The sequence below is a fragment of the Recurvomyces mirabilis genome (assembly GCF_035927965.1).
Source record: "Recurvomyces mirabilis strain CCFEE 5264 chromosome Unknown scaffold_3, whole genome shotgun sequence".
NCBI classification, from domain to species: Eukaryota; Fungi; Ascomycota; class Dothideomycetes; order Mycosphaerellales; family Teratosphaeriaceae; genus Recurvomyces; species Recurvomyces mirabilis.
In genome coordinates, this window is record NW_027041937.1 from 149,603 (window position 1) to 169,225 (window position 19,623).

At 51.9% G+C, this 19,623-nt stretch overlaps 9 protein-coding genes across 9 annotated transcripts; 4 read left to right on the plus strand and 5 right to left on the minus strand.

The window, feature by feature from the left end:
- Positions 1-52: 52 nt before the first annotated feature.
- On the minus strand, positions 53-793 carry LTS14_001363 (uncharacterized protein; the record flags this gene model as incomplete). Its single annotated transcript, XM_064834072.1, has 4 exons — positions 53-330; positions 381-521; positions 593-600; positions 654-793. The coding sequence occupies 4 exons, from the start codon at positions 791-793 to the stop codon at positions 53-55; spliced, it is 567 nt and encodes a 188-aa protein (XP_064697936.1).
- Positions 794-1,542: 749 nt separating this feature from the next.
- On the plus strand, positions 1,543-2,632 carry LTS14_001364 (uncharacterized protein; the record flags this gene model as incomplete). Its single annotated transcript, XM_064834073.1, has 2 exons — positions 1,543-1,960; positions 2,016-2,632. 2 exons carry the CDS (start codon positions 1,543-1,545, stop codon positions 2,630-2,632), a joined length of 1,035 nt encoding a protein of 344 aa, XP_064697937.1.
- Positions 2,633-2,741: 109 nt separating this feature from the next.
- On the minus strand, positions 2,742-3,458 carry LTS14_001365 (uncharacterized protein; the record flags this gene model as incomplete). Its single annotated transcript, XM_064834074.1, has 3 exons — positions 2,742-2,982; positions 3,029-3,261; positions 3,318-3,458. 3 exons carry the CDS (start codon positions 3,456-3,458, stop codon positions 2,742-2,744), a joined length of 615 nt encoding a protein of 204 aa, XP_064697938.1.
- A 1,373-nt stretch (positions 3,459-4,831) lies between these two features.
- LTS14_001366 (uncharacterized protein) lies at positions 4,832-6,191 on the minus strand (the record flags this gene model as incomplete). Its single annotated transcript, XM_064834075.1, has 4 exons — positions 4,832-5,375; positions 5,433-5,800; positions 5,854-5,958; positions 6,033-6,191. 4 exons carry the CDS (start codon positions 6,189-6,191, stop codon positions 4,832-4,834), a joined length of 1,176 nt encoding a protein of 391 aa, XP_064697939.1.
- A 1,093-nt stretch (positions 6,192-7,284) lies between these two features.
- LTS14_001367 (uncharacterized protein) lies at positions 7,285-9,348 on the plus strand (the record flags this gene model as incomplete). The annotated part of the gene is made up of 9 exons (XM_064834076.1): positions 7,285-7,491; positions 7,541-7,611; positions 7,660-8,273; positions 8,329-8,367; positions 8,423-8,691; positions 8,748-8,885; positions 8,939-9,050; positions 9,111-9,142; positions 9,196-9,348. 9 exons carry the CDS (start codon positions 7,285-7,287, stop codon positions 9,346-9,348), a joined length of 1,635 nt encoding a protein of 544 aa, XP_064697940.1.
- A 1,941-nt stretch (positions 9,349-11,289) lies between these two features.
- LTS14_001368 (uncharacterized protein) lies at positions 11,290-12,474 on the minus strand (the record flags this gene model as incomplete). Its single annotated transcript, XM_064834077.1, has 2 exons — positions 11,290-12,361; positions 12,416-12,474. 2 exons carry the CDS (start codon positions 12,472-12,474, stop codon positions 11,290-11,292), a joined length of 1,131 nt encoding a protein of 376 aa, XP_064697941.1.
- Positions 12,475-12,886: 412 nt separating this feature from the next.
- On the minus strand, positions 12,887-14,081 carry LTS14_001369 (uncharacterized protein; the record flags this gene model as incomplete). Its single annotated transcript, XM_064834078.1, has 4 exons — positions 12,887-13,389; positions 13,442-13,762; positions 13,813-14,018; positions 14,062-14,081. The coding sequence occupies 4 exons, from the start codon at positions 14,079-14,081 to the stop codon at positions 12,887-12,889; spliced, it is 1,050 nt and encodes a 349-aa protein (XP_064697942.1).
- Positions 14,082-14,680: 599 nt separating this feature from the next.
- LTS14_001370 (uncharacterized protein) lies at positions 14,681-16,922 on the plus strand (the record flags this gene model as incomplete). The annotated part of the gene is made up of 2 exons (XM_064834079.1): positions 14,681-14,734; positions 14,949-16,922. 2 exons carry the CDS (start codon positions 14,681-14,683, stop codon positions 16,920-16,922), a joined length of 2,028 nt encoding a protein of 675 aa, XP_064697943.1.
- A 1,258-nt stretch (positions 16,923-18,180) lies between these two features.
- On the plus strand, positions 18,181-19,516 carry LTS14_001371 (uncharacterized protein; the record flags this gene model as incomplete). Its single annotated transcript, XM_064834080.1, has 6 exons — positions 18,181-18,535; positions 18,594-18,880; positions 18,933-19,019; positions 19,074-19,122; positions 19,177-19,265; positions 19,328-19,516. The coding sequence occupies 6 exons, from the start codon at positions 18,181-18,183 to the stop codon at positions 19,514-19,516; spliced, it is 1,056 nt and encodes a 351-aa protein (XP_064697944.1).
- Between the last annotated feature and the right edge of the window lie 107 nt (positions 19,517-19,623).

Below are 19,623 nucleotides of genomic sequence, written 5' to 3' on the forward strand. Positions count from 1 at the left end.
TAACAAGAGTAGCAGCATAACCGGCTGGTTGGACAGCATTCTCTACCTCAAGTCAGCCAGACATCGCGTAAGCTATCACCCATGACTTCAACGGACCAGCATATCCACGGGCCCGCTGGACTAGCATAGGTTCTAACGACTTGTATATCGAGCCCTCGTTCAGCCGTGGCGCTCGAACTAGATTATTCGATACCTGACCGCTCATGATCGTCAAGACACGGATGTCCAGGGGCTCGAGCTCAAGCCTGAGAGTCTCAGAGTACTGTGCCAGCGCCGCCTTAGACGCGTTGTATGCAGATGTCATCGGATATGGCATGATTGCGAGAATACCTGTTACCGTTGGTTCGCTTTTCAGAGATGGACGCGGAATGTGTGCTTACTGCTGATGTTGACAATCGAGCCTTTGGCCTTGAACAGCAAAGGAGTGCACTGTCGCACCATCTCCATGGGTCCAAAGACGTTCACTTCAAACATTGCTTTGATCATGCTCATCTCGATATCCAGCGCAGGTGTCTCGAGCCCTGGCTCGAAGATCAGATCCTACCCGGCCGCAGAAAGTTACGCTCTTAGCAATGGAATTGGTATCACTCACAGAGACCACTGTGCGATAGTCAGCATGAGTTTCACAAGCGGTCTGATGATATAATCCTTACGCATTGTTGACCAAGATATCAAGCTTCCCAAGACACGCGCGTTCCAGGAACTGGATTACTTTCGTGATTGAATCTGCATTGGCGACATCAAGCTGGAGGCATTCGATGCCGCTGCTCTCCAAGACCTTCATCTTGGACATCGATCGAGCAGTCGCGATGACTCGATACTCTGATCTGAATTTAGCAGTGGTCTAACATGGTGCTATGTCCCTGCTATGTACCTTGAGCATGGAATTCGAGCGCCATTGCATGACCAATACCACCTTCAGAACAGCTATTTGTATGTTAGTGAAAGCCTGCTGCTGGCTTCCTATCGTGTCCAGAGACGCGCACCCAGTAATGAGGACCACCTTTCGCTTATCCATTGTTCACTCAAGAAATGTATAGATGCAACAATGGCTGAAACGCACAGCGATCAAGACGGATAACGGGGCAGGTATCGAGATCATCACTGCCTTTTCGTGCTCATGATCTCGCCATCACTACGCGGTCTTTTAGTCATTGATGACTACTTGACTGATGTGCTGATGCATTCACGGCGTAGAGACAGGTTAGTCGAGCTGCGAAAAGCGAAGGTAGATCAGTAATCATCGAGGAGCCCAAGAGAGCTGCAGGATTGGTGACTGATCGGCACGCCGACTATGGTCATACGATATGTAATCCTGCTACTTCCTTCCCGGTCGTTTTGACCTGCTTTACTGTATGCTGACACGATGATAGTAGCACCAACGCATGAAGAGTCAGCACTTAGGTCATATCGTCAACGTACAGCGTTACATTGTCGACCTCGGAAGTATATATGAGGATGCGTCAATGCAAAGCACTTTTATAACGCTTGTATCCAGAGACTGCCTCTGAACAGAGCCACAGCAGCATCCGGGTGTTCACCATGAAGTCTATCCTCGTGGTTGGCGGCACTGGCGCCCAAGGTGGAGCAGTAGTCCGCTATCTCTGCTCGACGGGCCGGTACCGGATTTTGCTTTTCACTCGGGATGTGGAATCGAAACACAGCACAGATCTGATCAAGCTAGGCAATGTGGAGGGCGTCAAGAATGGGGCAGATCATGGCTACGACATTGGGGCTTACGAGCAAGCCTTGCAGCAAGTGGATGGTGTCTTCATCAACACCGATGGATTCGCCCTTGGTGAGCAAGCGGAGACCTATTGGGGCATCCGGCTGTTTGAGGCCGCTGTCAAAGCTGGCGTTCCGCACGTTGTCTACAGTGGACTCGAAAACAGCTGGCGGGAATCCGGCTATGATCCAGCACTATACGTTGGCCATTATCAGGGTAAAGCTAGGGTACAGGGTCGGTGACTCGGATCCTAACTATCACGAGCGCTTGCTTGCTGATCCATCACTAGACTTCATCAAAGCACAACCACCCTCGAAGACCAAATGGTCTGTTGTGCGCTCCGGTCCTTACATTGAAATGCTTGGCGAAGCACTGGTCCCAAGTGTTGATATCAACGGCACGTACTCATTCAACCTCCCGCTTGACGATGGTGCTATCCCCTTCATCTACTTGGAGGACTTCGGCCGCTACATTGATTGGATTTTCAGCCACCCTGAAGAAGCTGCCAATCTCGATCTGGCAGTATCAACCACCCACGCGACAGGTGAAGATATTGCGCTGGCCTTCACTGCTGTGACTGGTAAGAAGGCTATATACAGCAACATCCCAGCATCGATATGGTCGTCCATCGCATTCGAGTCGCTACCAGATGGGCAAGATACCAAGTTGGGCTATAATACCCTGAACCCAAGCGGGCTAAATCAGACGTACGCTGAGAATTTTGGCAATTGGTGGAACCTCTACAAAGCCAGTGCTGACAACACCGGGCTTATCAAGAAAGATTATGCTTTGCTGGACCAGCTATTACCTGGTCGGGTGAAGTCTGTAAAAGAGTGGATGGTCAGGGCGAACTATACCGGCGAGCGGGTCCGTCTTCTCAAGATGGCGGTAACGAATTCGACGTAATCTCTGAACGTCCTTAGGGAGAGGTCTCCATATGCCTCATTAGTGCTGACTTCTAAGTACCCTGTCTATGTAAGGATCTGCTGCGGGTAGATACCGTGCTATTGCTTACTCACAATCCAATGCTGAACACATCAGCTGTGTCCTTTCGGTCGGTCCGGTCGCCTCCACAGACAATCCGCAGTGCAGCAATGATATCTTTCGCACGTGTGAGGTGCTCTGCTAATCTGGCCCGCTGTGCCTTCAGGGCTTCAATCTCCTTCTCAAAAGCAGCTTTCTCGTCTTTCATCCCACTCAACTTATCTTCCAGTTCCTGAACGCGTTCATTTTTGCGAAGTCGAAATGCTCGTTGGCTGCGTCTTGTAAGCGTCACACTTTATACCGAGTGGGAAGCCATACGAAGCTCGGTTCTGAGCCCTACGCCTTTCCTTTGTATCCAGCAGGTCACACTGTAAAAGCGCCGATGTTTGCTCTAACGACTCCGAAGTGGTTGCTGTAGTTTCGGAGCCTGCCGTTGCCACCAAGTCGTCTGGATTGATGTTTCCCAGGTAGGCTATGCCATCATCGCTGCCTCCCACCAATGCCGCCACCAGCGCATCCAGCGAATCGGGGTCATGGAGTACTGGTTCGGTCTGGACGACGTCAGAGAGCGTCTGGAGGACGATGGCCTGATTTGTGGCTCTCTTACCTCGCCATCCAAGAAGGGTCCTGAGGTCTCCGTATATAACGGCCATTCATCACTGGACATGATAGCAGAGACGATGTTGAGGTCCATTTCATGATTCGCTGATCGGATTGCGAAGACCTGGTTCTTAGCACGAACAGTCATGAATCACTGTTGAAGATCGAGTCTTGCCTCTCTAGCCGCATCGCGTTGTCTTGTACAAAACAGTATCCATACATCTCGATGCAACGGCAGCCATGCGCGTGCAGCGGTCTTGTCTCAAAGTGGAAGCTTGTTGCCCAGGACTGGTAAGGCTGATTGATAAGTGTGGGGACGCTCGTTTAGTAATACTGCAGCGAGGCGACGGCCGCCAAATTGTGTCTGCACAAAAGTGCTACCAAAGTCGAAGCCGGCGAGGTCGAACAGGGGGAGGCCCAAAGGCCAGCAGAATATGAACTATGCATCAGGGCTTATGCTAAGGAATAGAGAGGTGTTGCGCACTATACTCCGATCACATCCCTCAACGCCATATCACTCCACTCAGTGGCTTCGCTCTTGTCTAAGTACAAAGAGTCCTACCGTGCTCGAGCGCATGAGCGTCAAGCTTGCTCGTAATGCCATCATCTGCACGATTCGTTTCTCGGGATGCACATCGTGGTCGGGGCAGATATCTTCGTCCATCAATCCTTTCATAATTCTCGCGTTATGACCAGAAACTTAGCCGCCCCTAAGTGCTCGTTTGGAAAGCACTCCATTGTCACTCAACTCATGGTGTCCCCAACATAATTTGCTCCGTCCCGCATACCACACTATTCGGGTAGAGGTCGAGTGCCTAAAAGCCCACCATGACCCTTCCCAGAAGCTTCATTATCAACTGCGAGTTCCAAACGCACAACACTTTATCGGCAATGTCGCACGTAGTTGTCAACGACTCCACGGCAGTCCGTCGTAGCTCTTGGACCAGAAAATACAAACTTCACCTTTGTTTTCGGGTCCCGAGGGGAATTCCTCAGCAACTAGTGTTGCGAGAGTGATGATAGTTCGAGGTCGGAGCTGCTCCCAGTCGCCACAGTCCTCATGCTACGGAGGGTTTGAATAGTGGTGGGAAGCGTGCCATTATACTAGGCACACATATTTCTGCACACCAGGGTTGGCGCTGTCTTGGTCGCGAACCCTGGCGAGTCGAAATCGAACGGCATGAGGGAGGCCCGCATGTTGGTGTGGCGAGGTTCTGGCGCAGAGACAAGAGTGAAGGTACCGAAGCGGTGTTGCATAAGCTTCAGCAACGGGCTTCACGGCAGAAAATAGTGAGGATTTCCCAAATGTACGGCTGTACATGGAAGTATCAAGCTCGAGACGGTCGGGAGGTCGCAAACGGCCTCGGCTCCGTGGTCGGGAAGATGATTACGTATTGTATTCACCAACACCAGGTGTTGAACAATGGCATCTTCCGTCACAGCTGGCCTCCCGTATCTGCCAGGTTTGGACAGAATTCGCTACATCAGTCACAATCCAGAGCGGCCTGACTGGACCTTGTCTCATGAACCCGGCACTGCTTCGCTCTGAACAGTGACCGTCGTCCTCCGTTGGATCCCATTATGCATCTGCAACAACTCCACGTCGTCGTCCTCGGCCTCATGCACAACCTGGCTCCGTCGGTCTCGATCAGCAGTACATATCGCGTCCGCTCCAAGACCGGCTGTATCACCTCTGAGCGCGAAATTGATGCTCTGATGTCCAGGTCTCTTGTCCCCCTGGATCACATCGCGCTCATCTTGCGATCTCATCGCTGTGACTCTTGTCTTGGCAGAGCCCTTGGTATTGCGTATCTGGCTGTCGGTGATGTTACTGAGCTGGGCGTATGGGTCGCGAGAGGGATTGGAGCTGTATGGGCCAACTACGCCTGTGCTTAGACCATATTCGTCGTGGAAGGCTTGAAGGAAGGGTTTGAGGCAGAGCGCGCATTCGGCCATGAGTGCGAAATTCATGATGCCTTGGGTGAAGATATCTGCTAGGTAGAGATTGGGGTCTTTGGTGGCTGTTTGAAGGAAGTAGAGGCGGCCGGCGACGATGGGCAGGAGGCTACTTGGTGGTCAGCACGTGTGCATGAGCTGGAATTGGCAAGTTGATTGTGCTTACAGAAGACGACCACCGAAGACGGCTACGACTTTCAATCGTCTGCCCAGCGGCATGCTTAGGCCCCAGACTAATGTAATCGAGTAAGCCCACAACACAATCTCCAGAAAGGCTCCTGAGATTTCTACACCAAGCCATCGCTGGTATTGTGTGGCAACCGCTTGGATATCATCCGTCATATACTCAAAGGCGTCTCCGAGGCTGGCGAGGGCTAGGACAGATGCAAGTGTCCAGACGGCCATGACTGCTGTGATGAGGTAGGAGACTCGTTTCTGGCGTTTGTCCCGAGTCAGACTGCCGATAAAAGCGGCTGTCGAACATTTCGATAGGCCGGTGGATGCCACATACAGGAGTTGCGAGGAGAAGTGAAGCTAGAGTCGCACTCTTAGCCACACATCCTGGAGCAGAGATGGCACTGTATTACCTTCAGAACACTGCCACTGTAGTCCGAAACATCCGAGGCAGCCTTTTTACCGTAGCCTTTCGATATGGCCAGGTATAGCAAGACGTCTTCAGCCATTGCAAAGATCTGTGCGACCTCAATCAGCCATCATTGTCACAGCTGCTTACTTCCATGCAGATTGATGTGCAAGGACTACTTACAAATGCCGCCGCGAAAATGCCATCATGCATCGCGGACCCCATGTTTCTGCTCCATCGTGCCCACACCCTCACCAGAGACATGAGGACAGCCCATAGCATGAAGATCGTGGCTGCTGTCACTATCCATCGCGAGTACTCGGGGATGGTTGTGGTAGCCATATCGTTGATGAGCAGTCCGCGCGATATTCCCAAGTCAGCGACTCCGTAAAGAGCCCTCAACGGGTGGAGTCCCCGTCATCTTGTAGACAAGCTCACGGGCGTGGGCAAAGTCGAGTATCCCACCCACCCATGCAGGTCCTGAAGAATGTTTATCTTGCTTTGCGCCATCGGTTGACGTGAGACATGATGATTGGTGATGTGGCGTTGCCCAGATTCGGATGCGAGAATGAGCAAGGCTTCGTTTATTGGCCTTCCTTATTACATATGCAGTACGGAGATTCGGGCGTCACTCTATCTGCTGTAGCTTCCAGTCTACAGAGCTGCAGAGAAGGTTTGCGCCTATTTATTCGGCCAACGTATTCGTTGAAACTGTTGCAGTTCTGCAGAGGCAGATTCGGGTACGTGCCCGGATGAGCGGCATAGTCCCAGAAGCAAGATCAACGGCCAGAGTACAGCGTTGCTGTGAGCTTGCGCCAAACCCCATAATATCAAATTGTCGCACGCGCGAACGGCGTGCTCGTCTGGTTTTCGTCTAGCCTAGAACCAAAAACCCGGCCGCGCAATTCATGTATGGAACGTCGTACCGCCGTACAGCTACTCCTAGCCGACCTTCAGGAGGTAGGGCAAAGCATGGAAGCTTCACCACCGCTGATTGGAGCACAGTATGACTGCAGCAGCTCCTGCTCGTTTATCTGTTTTTCTGTAGACGACGCCTTGCTCTTATAGCGTCGTCGCCGAGCCACTTTGCTTGGTTCCGGCAGTGCACTAGTTCCAGAACTAGCGCAACAGCCGACGGGGATACTATCCCGTGTGCGGGCTAACTTCAAGCCACTTTCGACCCTATGCACGCCTCCAACTTCGCTTTGATGCGGGCGTCCGGACGAGCTAAAATTAATCAATCGTCGCTATTCGACAACGAGCGAGCATGTGTTTGACCCGCCGAATCAGATCTGGCGCGGGAGAGCTATGCCGTTCCATGCAGAACCGCGGCGCATAGTGAGGTTAAGGTACCTGAACAGTTTCCCGTGTTACCACTTCCAACTTCCCTTCGTCGTAGCCTTTGCGCAGCAGTCGTACTCTCGTCGTTTAGAATATGCCTGGCCATATCGCGGGCTCGTCGTCGAGTAGCTCGGAGCAGCAACAACCAATGGAGCTAGTCGATCGCAAAGGTCCCGCGACGGAGGTTGGTGCAATGGGACTCGAGAATGGGGACCTGGACCACCATGAGTTCGCTGGCACAGAGGCGACTGCTGAGGACAAGGTGGATATGCATCGCCTGGGCAAGAAGCAGCAGCTTATAGTATGTCCAAACGGGAATGTCGTCGATGACAATGTCTGACTGTCTGCAGAGGCACTTCCGCCTGCTCTCCACTGTCTCCTTCGTCGCAATGGCCACCGCTGCATGGGAGATCGGCCTCTTGTAAGCATGGACAGATAACCAATCACCAATTCTACTAATATGTCCTAGCCTAACCACACAAGGTCTCACAGATGGGGGCACCGGCGGATTAATCTGGTCGGTGGTGTGGAATTTCGTCGGCTTCTGCCCTATCTACCTCAGCATGGCCGAAATGGCCTCAATGGCTCCTACAGCCGGCGGACAATACCACTGGGTCTCTGAATTCGCTCACCCAAACCATCAGAAGTGGCTCAGCTACTTGACGGGATGGACCTCAACTATGGCTTGGCAGGCCGGAAATGCGATTGGTGTATTCTTGACCGGCACTCTGATCCAGGTCATCATATTGGAGAACAACCCGGATTACCTCTTCCCGACTTGGCAGGGTAGTCTCCTTGTCATGGCCATTATCGTCCTTGTCGGAGTAATCAACATCTTTGGCGCCAAGATCATCCCGAAGTTGCAGAACGCCATCTTTGCTCTGCATATCATGGCCTACATCTGCTTCATTGTACCGATCTGGGTCAATGCGCCAAAGGCTAGCGCCTCGGCTGTGTTTGGTGGATTCTCCAACTCTGGCGGATGGTCAAGCATGGGTTTGGCAGTTCTGGCTGGTCAGCTATCTGGTATATATACTCAAGTTGGTGTGGACACCGCAGCACATATTGCCGAAGAGGTGAAAAGTGAGCAAAGCAACCTGACACTTTATTCGCTGATAAAGTACTGAAATGTGCCTAGACGCCTCCAAGGCCGTACCTCGTGCCATGATGAGCGTCTGTAAGTACAGCACAAGACTCGCACTAGATGGCGTTTTGCTCACATCACCACACAGACGTCATCAACTTCGTCCTCATCTTCTTCGCCATCATCACAACCTGCTTCGCTATGCCGGACCTGACCGCCGCCCTCAGTGACCCGAGTCTCTACGCCACCGTCTACGTCCTGAAGCAGTCCATGTCTACCGCATGGCTCACGGTCGTCCTCGTCATGATCATCTTCTTGCTCATTTGCTCAAATGTGGCATACCTGACGGCTGTAACTCGCGATTTATTCGCTTTCAGCCGTGACAATGGTCTGCCGTTCTCAGGATGGGTGTCGAAGGTATGTCACCGCCGTGGAGTTTTCCTGCAATGAAGATTTGCTGATGTATGGATAAGATCCATCCCAAGTACCATGTGCCGGTCAATGCGGTCTTGCTTACGAGTTTGATCTCGTTCATTCTCAGCTTGATCTATATCGGCTCCAGCGTTGCCTTCTATGCCATTACGTCGCTCTTGACTGTTGCTCTGCTCCAGGTATGGGTCGACGTCTAGAATTTCGCTGTCCACAACAACTGACTTTTTAATAGTGCTATCTCTTCTCCATCGGCTCAATACTCTGGCGCAGGATCTACCGACCCGAGTCGCTTCCTCCGTCACATTTCTCGCTTGGCCGATGGGGTGTGCCGATCAACATCGCTGGTAAGCCAAAATATACTCACAACGTGAACGCTCTGCATAACGGCCACTAACCATACGCAGGTGTTATCTACGCCGCTTGGGCATTCTTCTGGGTTAGTAATACCTGGTCCTTCCCGCTACTGTAGGCTGACAACTTATCTTTCAGTCTTTTTGGCCCATCGCCACACCTGTTACAGCGGCAGGCTTCAACTGGGCTTCAGTCATCTTCATCGGCGTGCTTATGATCGCGCTGATTCACTATCTTGTCAAGGCCAGACATGTCTATACAGGCCCAGTTGTGCTGATTCGACAGCATTGATGCGACGCCTGGCTGCGAGCCTTGTATACAGATTGGTGTCCGTGTAGCTAAACAGGTAGACTGTACAAACATGACACGATGTTCCATGATGGCTCTCCAGCCTCATCGTCCTATCACGACTAGCTGAGAAACGTTCTGGCTTCGCATTCGGATGCTACGCCATCCATTCGTGTCTAGCCCCAAGTCATTCGGATTCGGAAGCCTGTTCCTCATCCATGCGGCAGTCATGGGATGCTGGACGTCTTAATGCTGACCCATCACGACATGCAATACAAGTACATGTGAGAGACTGAATCTGCACAAGGACTTCCACCTTAACTCTACCACGGCATAACGCCATCGGAACTGAATATGAATCGACTGCGCGACAACAACCTTCAGCACACCTCTTGGCGGCTGGCTAGCGCTTATAATGGATAGCTTTCCGAATGCCCTCGTGCCGATCTTATGCTTCACTGCCGCGAACTGTATTGTCTTGTGGACACTCGTTCGGCCTCGCAGCAACTCCAAAGTCCTCCTTTACGCCTATTTCACAGTGGCTGTGTTGAGCACCGTCAGGAATATCAACGAGCTCTACTTCATTTCGGCATTCGACCGGTCTTCGATATTTATGATGCTCCTCCAATTGATACTACATATGGCGAACATATTGTTCCTCCAGGAGATGCAGGTCGCGCAGCAAGAAATCTCTTACGGTAAATGCTGCAGCCATAGCACCTCGCAGCGGTACTACATTGCGTACAAGAAGCTCTACAATCGCAGATGGGTTGCCACGGATGATCCGGCACCTGCTGTCGGGTATACCTCTAAAAGTACTGGAATAAGAACAAGGACGGAGACGACGGTGAGTCCTCGAGACAAGCGGCAGACTGCGACGACTCGTGGTAATGTGAAGCGAGAGTTTTTTACGGAATCTCTAGCCAACGTTTTTCTTTTCGAGGGTGCCCCTAAAGCATACAGACAACTGGCGTATCTGCCGGAGCACTTTAGTGAGCATCGACACCGTCATGAGACTCGATTTCTTGGGAGCTGTGCATGGTATGCTTCAGCTCCGCCTCTGGACTGTGGCACACTAACCTGATCACTAATTACTGCGCGCTCAGCCTCTATCATGAGGCTTTGGCGTTCATTGCCGTTGGCTTAGGATTCGACGAGCCTTGCGAATGGCCTCCGTTCTTCGGCGACTTCACTGCAGCTTTCTCAGTGAGACGGTTCTGGTCGCGCTTTTGGCATCAAATTGTTTATCGAACGTTCAGGAATCATGCTAACGTCTTCGTGCGGCATGTGTTGCGGCTACACCCACATGAGGCGGTAGCAAATACCACGGAGGGCGTGATTGTCTTCCTGATCTCGGGCATTCTACACGCGGCCGTAAATTACCAGGTGGGCCATCGAGGAGTGGCAATTGCCGAAATTGTATGGCTCATGTCGCAGCAGGTGACAATGTTGGTAGAGAACTTGGTACTGACGTTGACGAGTGCCATCATCCCAGGAGTCAAGCCTGAACCATCCTGCACGCAATGGATAAAATACATGGGTCCTCGGCTTTTTCATGTTCGCCCTGCCGCTGAGATTCTGCGCACTTGGGAAACACAACTGTAAGAGCCTGTTAAGAAAAAGCTCAGCTTGTGGTAGAGCTCTGCAAGGAGAAGCGCCAAAGACTTTCGCCCAAGTAATTGCGTTGAATACACGATATCACCACCTTCTCGGCATGCACATGGTGACAGACGCTGTCACATCACTTGCCAAAGGGTCCTGTCAGCTTCTCAAGACGGGGAGAGTCTGCTATTGAGCATCAAAAATGGTGACTTTGGGTGACTTGTATGCGACGGCCGCTGCCCATCATTCATCACTTCGAGTTATGCGGGTGAGAATCGGACCCTCAGTGCCGGTCATCTCGGTGGTTCGTCCACCTTCAATTTGCGAGTACAGCGAGATGTCTCAGAGCTTACTTGCAGGGCTATGTGCCGTCCTTAGGCTGTCGCAATCCTCTCCGTTGACCTCGACTAGAATCTTGTTGTGCATGGCCTTGTTGCGGACCAGCTCTTCGAATGCACCATCGACAGCCTGTTCCAGCGGCACAATAGCAGTGATGAACTTCTCAACCTCGGGTCCTTTTGACCTTAGCACCTCAATCACTCGATTGTAGTCTTCTGCTGTGTAAGCGTTCCCTGCGAGCAGGCGTTTCTCCGATAGCGTCAAGAGGTTGAGGTTGAGCGAGAGCGGCTTCTCATGAATCGCAACATTGAATATCGTTCCGCCAGGCTTCGTACAGGCGAACGCCGCATCCAGTGTTGTTTGCAGTCCACATGCATCGAACGCTATGTCGGCTCCAGCAGGCCCTATGAGCTCCGATACAGCTGGTTGAGCAGCGGTAGTGACTGGATCGATGACTTTGTCGGCACCACACTCCATAGCTTGTGCAGATCGGGACGGTGCAATCTCACTGACCAGAATCTTGCCGGCACCATACTGGCGCAGAAGGAACACAAGAGCGGAGCCGATAGGTCCAGCACCGAATATCACAACATCTTGACCAGGAGTGAAGCCTGATATGCGTATCATGTGAGCAGCAACTGCTAAAGGTTCGACCAATGCAGCCAGCTTAAGTGACACCGATGATGGCAGTGGGAAGCATGCAATGGCGTCTACGCAGATCTCGTCCGCAAAGCCGCCCTGTGGTGCTTGCAGGCCATAGAAGGTAGAACGAAGACAGATATTGTGGCGACCTCGAACGCAGATCTCGCACGGCGACTGTGAGTGGTGACGGTCATCCATAGCTGGATTGACGACGACACGCTGACCGAGAGGGACGCTCTTGACATCCTTGCCAACTTCGACAACAACGCCACTGAACTCATGACCAAGAATCAATGGTAGTTTCGCTCCGGTGTTCGGATTCTGCTCGCCATCCGCAGGTATGAGGATCGGTCCATCAAGGTACTCATGTATATCTGTACCACAGACGCCGCAGTAAGCGACCTTGAGGCGGACTTCATGTGGTGCGCATTTACTGAATCTCTATGTCAGTATATTCAACGGGGAGAAATCAGTGTCTGAAGCTCACGGTTGCTCAACATCATCAAGGCGAATATCACCTTTCGAGTGGAAACGAAGTGCTCTCATGCTGTATCGATAGCTGTCACATTGTTATTGTATGAGCCGCTCCAGCTATTATTATTATTGTTAGTCGTTCATAATGCACTCGGATTTGCATGGACTCAAGAGGAGCCGAGTGAGCTTTGGTTGCGAGCCATGGGTGCGGGGATGTCGGTTATATGTTTGTCGATCGCTAGAGACTCGCTCTTCACCTTGCCATCCGAAGTCCAGCGATTCATGAATGTAAGTTAGTATGTCAACCGAATGCGTGTCCAGCTCCGAGGAGCATGACTGGGGTTGTATTTAGTATCCCGGTCAACTGAGTGAATTGGAAAATGTAACGACAAGAGAACGAGTAATACGACGTGAACGAAAGTTCCACATGAGCAGACGTCTCCTTTACATGGCCGAGACCGATGTGCTCTACATGCTATCAGGCCTACGCCTTCTTGCTTAGGAGGTCATGCTCCTCTTGCACCATATTCGGCACCTCTGCCTCAATCGATGGACCAGATGGCTTCCAACCCAACAGGTGCTTGGCTCGCTCAGCCTTGCCACGCGAGTTCCATCCCCAGCTCACAGCCTCAAAACCAGCTTGATCCAAAGCAGCCTCCTTGGTTAGCGACTTCTTTTCTAGGTTCGATATGTAGCCTTGCTTCGTGCACTCCTGGCCGATGCGCACAGCAAGATCAGTCCAGACATGCTCGCCATTCTCAGCAAGGTAGTAGCCTTTACTTCCCCAAAGCTCGCTCTGTTTATCAGCCGTCGGGTTGCCGGCTTCCTCAACAAGGAGCGTGAAAAGACTTGCGAGATCGGAAACATGCACATTGTTCCAACGTGCTTTTCCAGAGCCTACGACCGGAATGTACTTTCCAGTCAGTACCAGCTTGGTGAGCTCGTATGCTTGCCGACTGCGCGTTGCCACAGGGCCTCTACCCTTGCCTGTGAATCGTTAGTACACCAGACTTGAGCATGGCAGGATATTATGATTGACCATAGATTGTAGGTGGGCACACGATGGCAGTTTTAACCACATCACCATGTTTCTCGCCGGTTTCCAGCACAATCTCATCCACATTACGATGAAACGCGCTTGCGGGCAGATGCGTCAATTCGTTAACGGCAGTCCAATCGTTATACTCCTTATCAGAGTGCTCGCCTAGTCTGCCTGCCTCGGAGTCCTCATAGGTCAGGATGCCAGTACCTCCAGTGTGAAGCCAATATCTGGGTTTACTGGAGTTTCCCGAGTGTCCTTTGACGAGGCCAGCAGCAATTGCCTTCGCAGCACCTGCGTGATCAGAGGCATCGGCGGTGTCTGTGCAGAATCAGTATTGTCTCGGGAGTGCATGAAGATGGTGGACATACGTAGGACAATGTCAGCCTTCGAAGCTTGCTCTTCCAAGAGCTCCGAGTTGTCGAGATCACCAATCACAATTTGCACGTTCGGGTACGCTTTTTCCACTATCGCAGCCTTGTCTTTGGTGCGGACCAGTGCTGTGTATTGATGGTCAGGATGCTTTGCATACAGATTGTGCAACGTGTCTCCTCCAATATAGCCAGTGGCGCCGGTGCTACGAGCGTCAGCCAAGTCCCGTAAACGATGAATTGACTTACATGAAGATTTTCAGCGCCATTCTGTCGTCTTGATATACTCTGGCGATGGTGATGAAGATATCGAGAGTTTCACTTCACAAATTGTATATTCCCTGACACTCGCGTGCTCCGAGATACTACTGTTCATATTCCACATTGACGCTGCCGAGGATTAGACCGACCATGGCTCCAATGATGATGACAGCCACCGACGTATGCCGGCTTCGCGTGGGCCATCCACAAGGATTCGAGGATGCAAAATTGCACCGGTTGAGCTGGGCAGACAAGCAGCCGAAAGCTCGTGAGGGGAAATTCGGCTCTGCCATTCATATGGATAGATCAGCAGTGGCGCGATTAGCACGCGATACGAAGTAGGCTCCCCGTAGAATATGGTCCGAGGGCTTCCGACAAGTATCATATAACAAAGCACCCCTAAAGCTACCCGATCGAGCGTCTGCGGTGGTCATAACGAGAGGTTCCAGGAAATGATGCAGATAATGATCTCGAATTTCTGATTTCATAGCTTTGTCCGCAAGCTCTGGTCTGTCTGAATGATGGAGCACTCGAGAAAGATCATCCACAAGTCGGCTATGTGCCACCACGCATCGCTTTCACACCCAGATGCCATCCACCACGTGTCATGCCATCAAATTCGGAGAGTCAAGCCTTGCGAGTCCGAGCGTCGAAAGCATGCGTAAGTGGATTCACACTATCCCGAAGCCCACGGTGAAGCCTGTAACGGTGGAGAGCGTTAGCCATCGCGTACATCTCTTTATGGTCCCCTCTTGACGGAGAAACGGAGAGGGTCTCGAACAATTTCCCACTGACGTCTCTTCCAGTCTCGTTGCAACGAGAAGCGGGTAAAATGCGATGCACTGGCAGTAGGCCTGCCATGTACTCGCTGCCAGAGAAGCGGCAATGTAGATTGTGCCCTCATCAGCTCACGCCGCGGCCAATATCCACGCAAGCGAGCGAGCACAGTATCCGAGAGCACGAATCCGCCTGCACCTCCTCAGGATGCTGTACCTCTTCTTTCCGTCTCATCAGGATCCGCGACGACCAGTCTGCCACCAGATCGTGTTTCCGGAAGTGTAGACGATATTCCTTCATCACATGACCCGCACGACAAGCCGCCGACAGCAACTCCGAATGACCAACAACCTCAACAAGAGAATGTCACCCCTTATAGGGACGTGTCTTGGGCAACAGTGTTCAACCACTTCATGGATACTCGCCAGAACCATCGCCGGGACGTGATAGATAAGTGCTCAATCACATATCTCGGGGAATCTTTTCCGCTAGCACTGGTACTTGAGGACCTTAGGGAAGGCGGTAGAACTCGTTTGCACCACTCTGGTCCTCCTGTCGGTACTACTGCCATCTCGCCAGCCGATCATGACCAAGGCACTCACCCTCCACATATCCAACTCGAAACAGTCAAGTATCTGGAGGCCAAGCACGTTTTCGAGCTCCCTTGTCGAAGTGTATACGATGAGCTGATCATCACATTCCTAAGCAACGTCTTTCCTCTCTATCCAGTAGTAGGCTACCAGGAATTCTATGACCAGTACATGTCTAATAACCTGCCTTGGATATTGATACACGCCTGTTGTTTCATGGCCACCACTTTCTGCTCGGATGAGCTCATACATAAGTGTGGCTTTGGCTCGAGGAAGGCAGCTCGGCTGGCCTATTACAGCAAGGCGAAAGCTTTGGTTGATGTCGAGTACGAAAGGAACAAGATTGTCCTTCTACAAGTCACAATTATGTTGACTTTTTGGGGCGGAGGACCGAATGACTACTGGAACACGGTGAGCTCATCCTCCGCTGGAAATCGCGGTGGTTTCCTCGTTCTGACACTTCCGAAGTGGTCATGGCTTAGTAGTGCCGTGACCATTGCAGAGACCCTAGGAATCCACCGCTCTCTGACTGGCACGAACATGGCACAAAGAGACCGGAGTTTACTGAAACGCTTGTGGTGGACATTGGTGATACGTGACGCTTCATGTGCCACCCTGGTCGGGCGTCCCTTCCGCATCAATATGGACCATGGTGATGCAGAAATGCCGGCGATCGTAGACTTCGAAGATGACATGCGCAGCCTCCAACGAATGGCACATCCACTAGCGGATATATTCGCTCATTATCAAATTGCGGTTACAAGTTTGTCACTGCTTCTCTACGACATTGATTACGCTCGCTTCATACCTGGTCCGAAGAAGATGAGCATGTTCGATGTGTATAACGCCTTACAGACCTGGCGAAGCGACGTACCCAGCTGTCTGGAATGGACCGCGCATCAGAACATCCTGTGTACATGCCTGTCAATGTTGTACGACCACCACATGATGCTCGCCTGCCTCGGGCGATCAGGCTCGGAGGTGGCAGCCTCTCGACTGAACGGATCTGACGTAGGCGAGGGAAGTTCTATCGCTGCCGCTTGGCCTTTCTCAACCGATCTGGCTGCTCAGCGCATATCGACTCACGCATCGTCCATCATCACGAAATCCCAAGCGTTACGAATCCCGCACGAGACATACCAAGCGGTCTTCCTTGCCGGCATAGTCTCATACGTATCAATGCGGAATCCGAATATAGCCGCTGCGCAGCTCGGCCGAGTCATCCTGGACAACTGCAATATGGTGTTGCACACTGTGCGGGAAGCATGGGATGCTTCTCCCTGGGTCACTGCCTTGTTCGACGGATTGACGGCTGGCTTGAGTAATGATCCAGGCCCTCAGCACTTGGGACACGGAGTCTACGTTACCGGGCAGAATCCAGCCTTCAGCTTTGACGACATTGGAGCATCGCTCTCTGGCTATGGTATGGGCGTCTCTTGGCAATCAAATCCAATGTTGAGCGCTCTATTCGACAATAGTTGAGAGAAGTTGACAGGAGCTTGAGCGATACTCTGCCTTGTGTTGGTACTAAGCTCCATGCCCCGAGATGTGGACAGTCCTCACGATCACACTGTTGCATAATGAGAGTTCCAAGAGTACTTTGTAAGCAGAGGCATGAGCAGCAGTACCTGCTGTGTATCCCCCAACGTATCTGGCCCTCTTATGCTCTTATTGCCGAGACGTCAGTAAGCTGCTTTTTGAGCTTCATAGTCAAGTCGGCTATGATACATGCGCCCTGGTGTACTTTCGTTTAGCATGGGCTACATCTGCCAGCCATGGGCATATGAGCCAAGGTTCCGGAAAATGTCTCTCACGGTGTGCCGACTGCCGTAGGATTTCTGTATCTCGACACGATGTGCCCCGCATATAGCCGATCTGCTCATGTGCTTCCCTGTCTGGCGGCGACTCGGTATGTGTAGATCGTAAGGAAGAACCAATTACAGTGTCCGACGTTAGATGAGGTCCTGGCATCAGTTTGAGAACCGGGAGAACCCAAGCGTTCCCCTCACAACCCATGCCCGTTGACTCTATGCATGACTCGCAGACCAATTACGCCAAGAAGCCGACAGCATCGACAATCAAGTCATTCATACTCCCCATGGGGCCCCAGGCTGCTGACCACAATCACAACCCTTTTCTCTTAGCAAAGGTGACAATGGGCGTCCTTCACTTGGAAGGTCGGGCTTTGCTCGTGGCAACCACGCTATCATGTGGGCTTGGGTTTTTGCTATTTGGTGCGTAGTCAATTGACAACGGAGAGACCTATGCTGATGACGTGCAGGATATGACCAAGGAGTGTTTGGCGGTCTGCTCGCCAATCCATCATTCAACCGTCAGTTCAACAACCCCAGTGTCACGATCCAAGGACAGATAGTCTCGACCTATACCGTAGGATGCATCATCGGCTCGATCATCGCCATCTTCTCAGGCGAACCATTGGGACGGAAGAAGTCAATTGTGCTGGGATGTCTGTGTCTAACCATCGGCGGCGTACTTCAGGCCACAGCCTATTCCTTGGCACACATGATCGTGGGCAGGGTAGTCAGTGGACTCGGTATTGGTTTCAACACCACGACCATACCCGTCTTCCAGTCAGAGACCTGCATCAAGCCCAGCCTTCGCGGGAGGCTAGTAGCAATACAGCTTACCTGCTTGGTCTTTGGTTTCGTACTTACTAATTGTTCGTCAGCTACGACAATGCACCACTAACCAGAATACGAACGCTGATGATCATGCAGGGATGAATTTCGGCTTCACATATTTACCAGACAACGAAGTCAGCTGGAGGTTCCCTCTAGGCTTCCAAGCCCTGCTCGCTCTAGGAACTGGCCTTTTTGTACCTTTCCTAGTGGAGTCACCGCGCTGGCTTTGCCTCAAAGATCGTCACCAGGATGCGAAGTACGCCCTCGCTCGCCTGTATAAGAAGCCCGTAGATGACCTGGAGGTGACCGAGGCATTGGAAATCATCATCGAAACGATCGCAGAAGAGCGTGCAGACGGCGAGATTGGCTTCCGAGAGGTGTTTCACAACGGCAAGCAGCAGACATTCCGTCGCATCTGTCTAGGTGCGGGGGCCAATATCTTCCAGCAAATCGGTAAGCAAGTCTTGAAGTCGTTGACTAGTCTTCGAAGTACTGACAGCCGCCGCGACAGGTGGTGTCAATGTCGTTGCCTACTACCTCCCGGTCGTGCTGGAGCGCTCTTTCGGCTTCTCTCCAAGAATGTCGCTTGTCCTGTCTGCATGTGACTCAATGCAATGGATGTTCTGGGCTGCTTGCACGACTTACGGCATTGAAAAGTTCGGCAGAAAGAAGTTGATGCTCTTCGGCGCTGTAGGTTGCAGCTTGTGCTTTGCGGTCACCGCCGCTGGCCTCGGCGTAGGAACAAAGGTGTCCAATGGGGTGGCCGTGGCATTCATCTTCCTCTTCTACTTCTTCTTTGTAAGTCATGACGGTCATGTTGCTCCATCACAGGCGTGTTGACAGCTCACAGGGACAATCTTTCATGACCATCGGGTTCTTGTACCCGTCGGAGATCAACGGAAACCAATCACGGAACCTTGGTGCAGCCATCGCCATGGTACGCTGATACCATACCCACTTAGGCTGACACTCACTGAACATGTCTTTCCAGGTTACAAACTGGCTCGGAGTCTACCTGGTCGTTTCCATTACGCCAATAGGTGAGTACTACGAGACTTCTCATACAAGCAGTGCCGCATTCTGACATTGTACAGGTATTCAAAATATCTCTTGGCGGTTCTACATCATCTTTGCAGTACTGAATGCCGCTTTTATTCCCTTCATATGGCTGTTTTACGTTGAGGTAAGTCAACCAAAGCGGAGACCGCTAGACTGGATGCGCTGACATGAGGATCTGTGGTACAGACTGCGGGCTTGTCACTCGACGAGATCGACCGTGTGTTCGTCCTAAAACATGCGCCGGGATCTGGGTTGACCTACAAACAAGCGACTGAACAGGCCAAGATCGAACTGGCGGCAGAGCGTCTGGAGATCACCACCCGGGCCAAGTACGAGGAGAAGCCTGTGTCCCAGCATGTAGAGGCTGTGGTCTAAGTCCATGGTGAGGTTCAAGATCGTCACGATGAGTGATAGTTCTGCTTCAAAGTCATCACTACTTGACGATTGGTTGTATATATACATGGAAGATGCAATCTCAGGAT